At 56.7% G+C, this 859-nt stretch overlaps 1 gene segment (V, D, J or C); it reads right to left on the minus strand.

The window, feature by feature from the left end:
- On the minus strand, positions 1–571 carry LOC130704595 (immunoglobulin lambda variable 2-14-like). The segment is given in 2 exon segments: positions 1–380; positions 497–571. Coding segments are annotated over 2 exon segments (426 nt in total).
- Between the last annotated feature and the right edge of the window lie 288 nt (positions 572–859).

Here is an 859-nt window from a genome sequence, read left to right on the forward strand (position 1 = left end):
TCACCGCAACGGGGAGCCTGTGAGCTCAGGGCAGGATTTGGTCTCACTTCCCAATGAACTTGGACCACTGTGCAAAGTGCAGCTACTTGTACCTGAGCTACAGTAATAATCAGCCTCGTCCTCAGCCTGGAGCCCAGAGATGGTCAGGGAGGCCGTGTTCCCAGACTTGGAGCCAGAGAAGCGATCAGGGATCCCTGAGGGTCGTTTATTGACCTCATAAATCAAGGTTTTGGGGGCCGTGCCTGGGCGCTGTTGGTACCAGCTGACATAGTTATAACCCCCGACGTCACTGCTGGTTCCAGCACAGGAGATGGTGACCGTCTGTCCCGGATTCCCGGACACTGAGGGAGGCTGAGTCAGGGCAGACTGGGCCCAGGACCCTGCAAAGAGGAGAAACACACTCTGGTCAGTTCCATGTGGGGCCCAGGTCACCCTGAGGACAAAGACACAAAGGATCAGCCAGATGTCCCCGGGGTCCTTTCCCAGGAGGCCTCACCTGTGCCCTGAGTGAGGAGGGTGACAAGGAGCAGAGCCCAGGCCATGGTGGAGACACGCCAGTCGCTGCCTTCTGAGCCCCAGCCCTCGGCCTGCTCCCCCAGACCTCTCTTATCCCCTCCCCGCTCAGAGGAGGGAGGGGCCTCCATGCAAATCAGCTTCCTGCACCTGCCCCTCCTCATTCTCTCCTCACCCCTCTGACCAGGCCTTGGACACTAGATTTTCTGCACCCTGAGGGGAGAATATAGCTCAGGGATTAAAATCTTTTGACACAAGGGTGACATGTATATACAGGAGCATGAATTGTTTGTACCTGGTTTGCAGGGAAAGAAATACCAGCTGAAGTCCCTCAGGTAATGAGCTC

This window comes from Balaenoptera acutorostrata, chromosome 13 (assembly GCF_949987535.1).
Source record: "Balaenoptera acutorostrata chromosome 13, mBalAcu1.1, whole genome shotgun sequence".
Classification (NCBI taxonomy): domain Eukaryota; kingdom Metazoa; phylum Chordata; class Mammalia; order Artiodactyla; family Balaenopteridae; genus Balaenoptera; species Balaenoptera acutorostrata.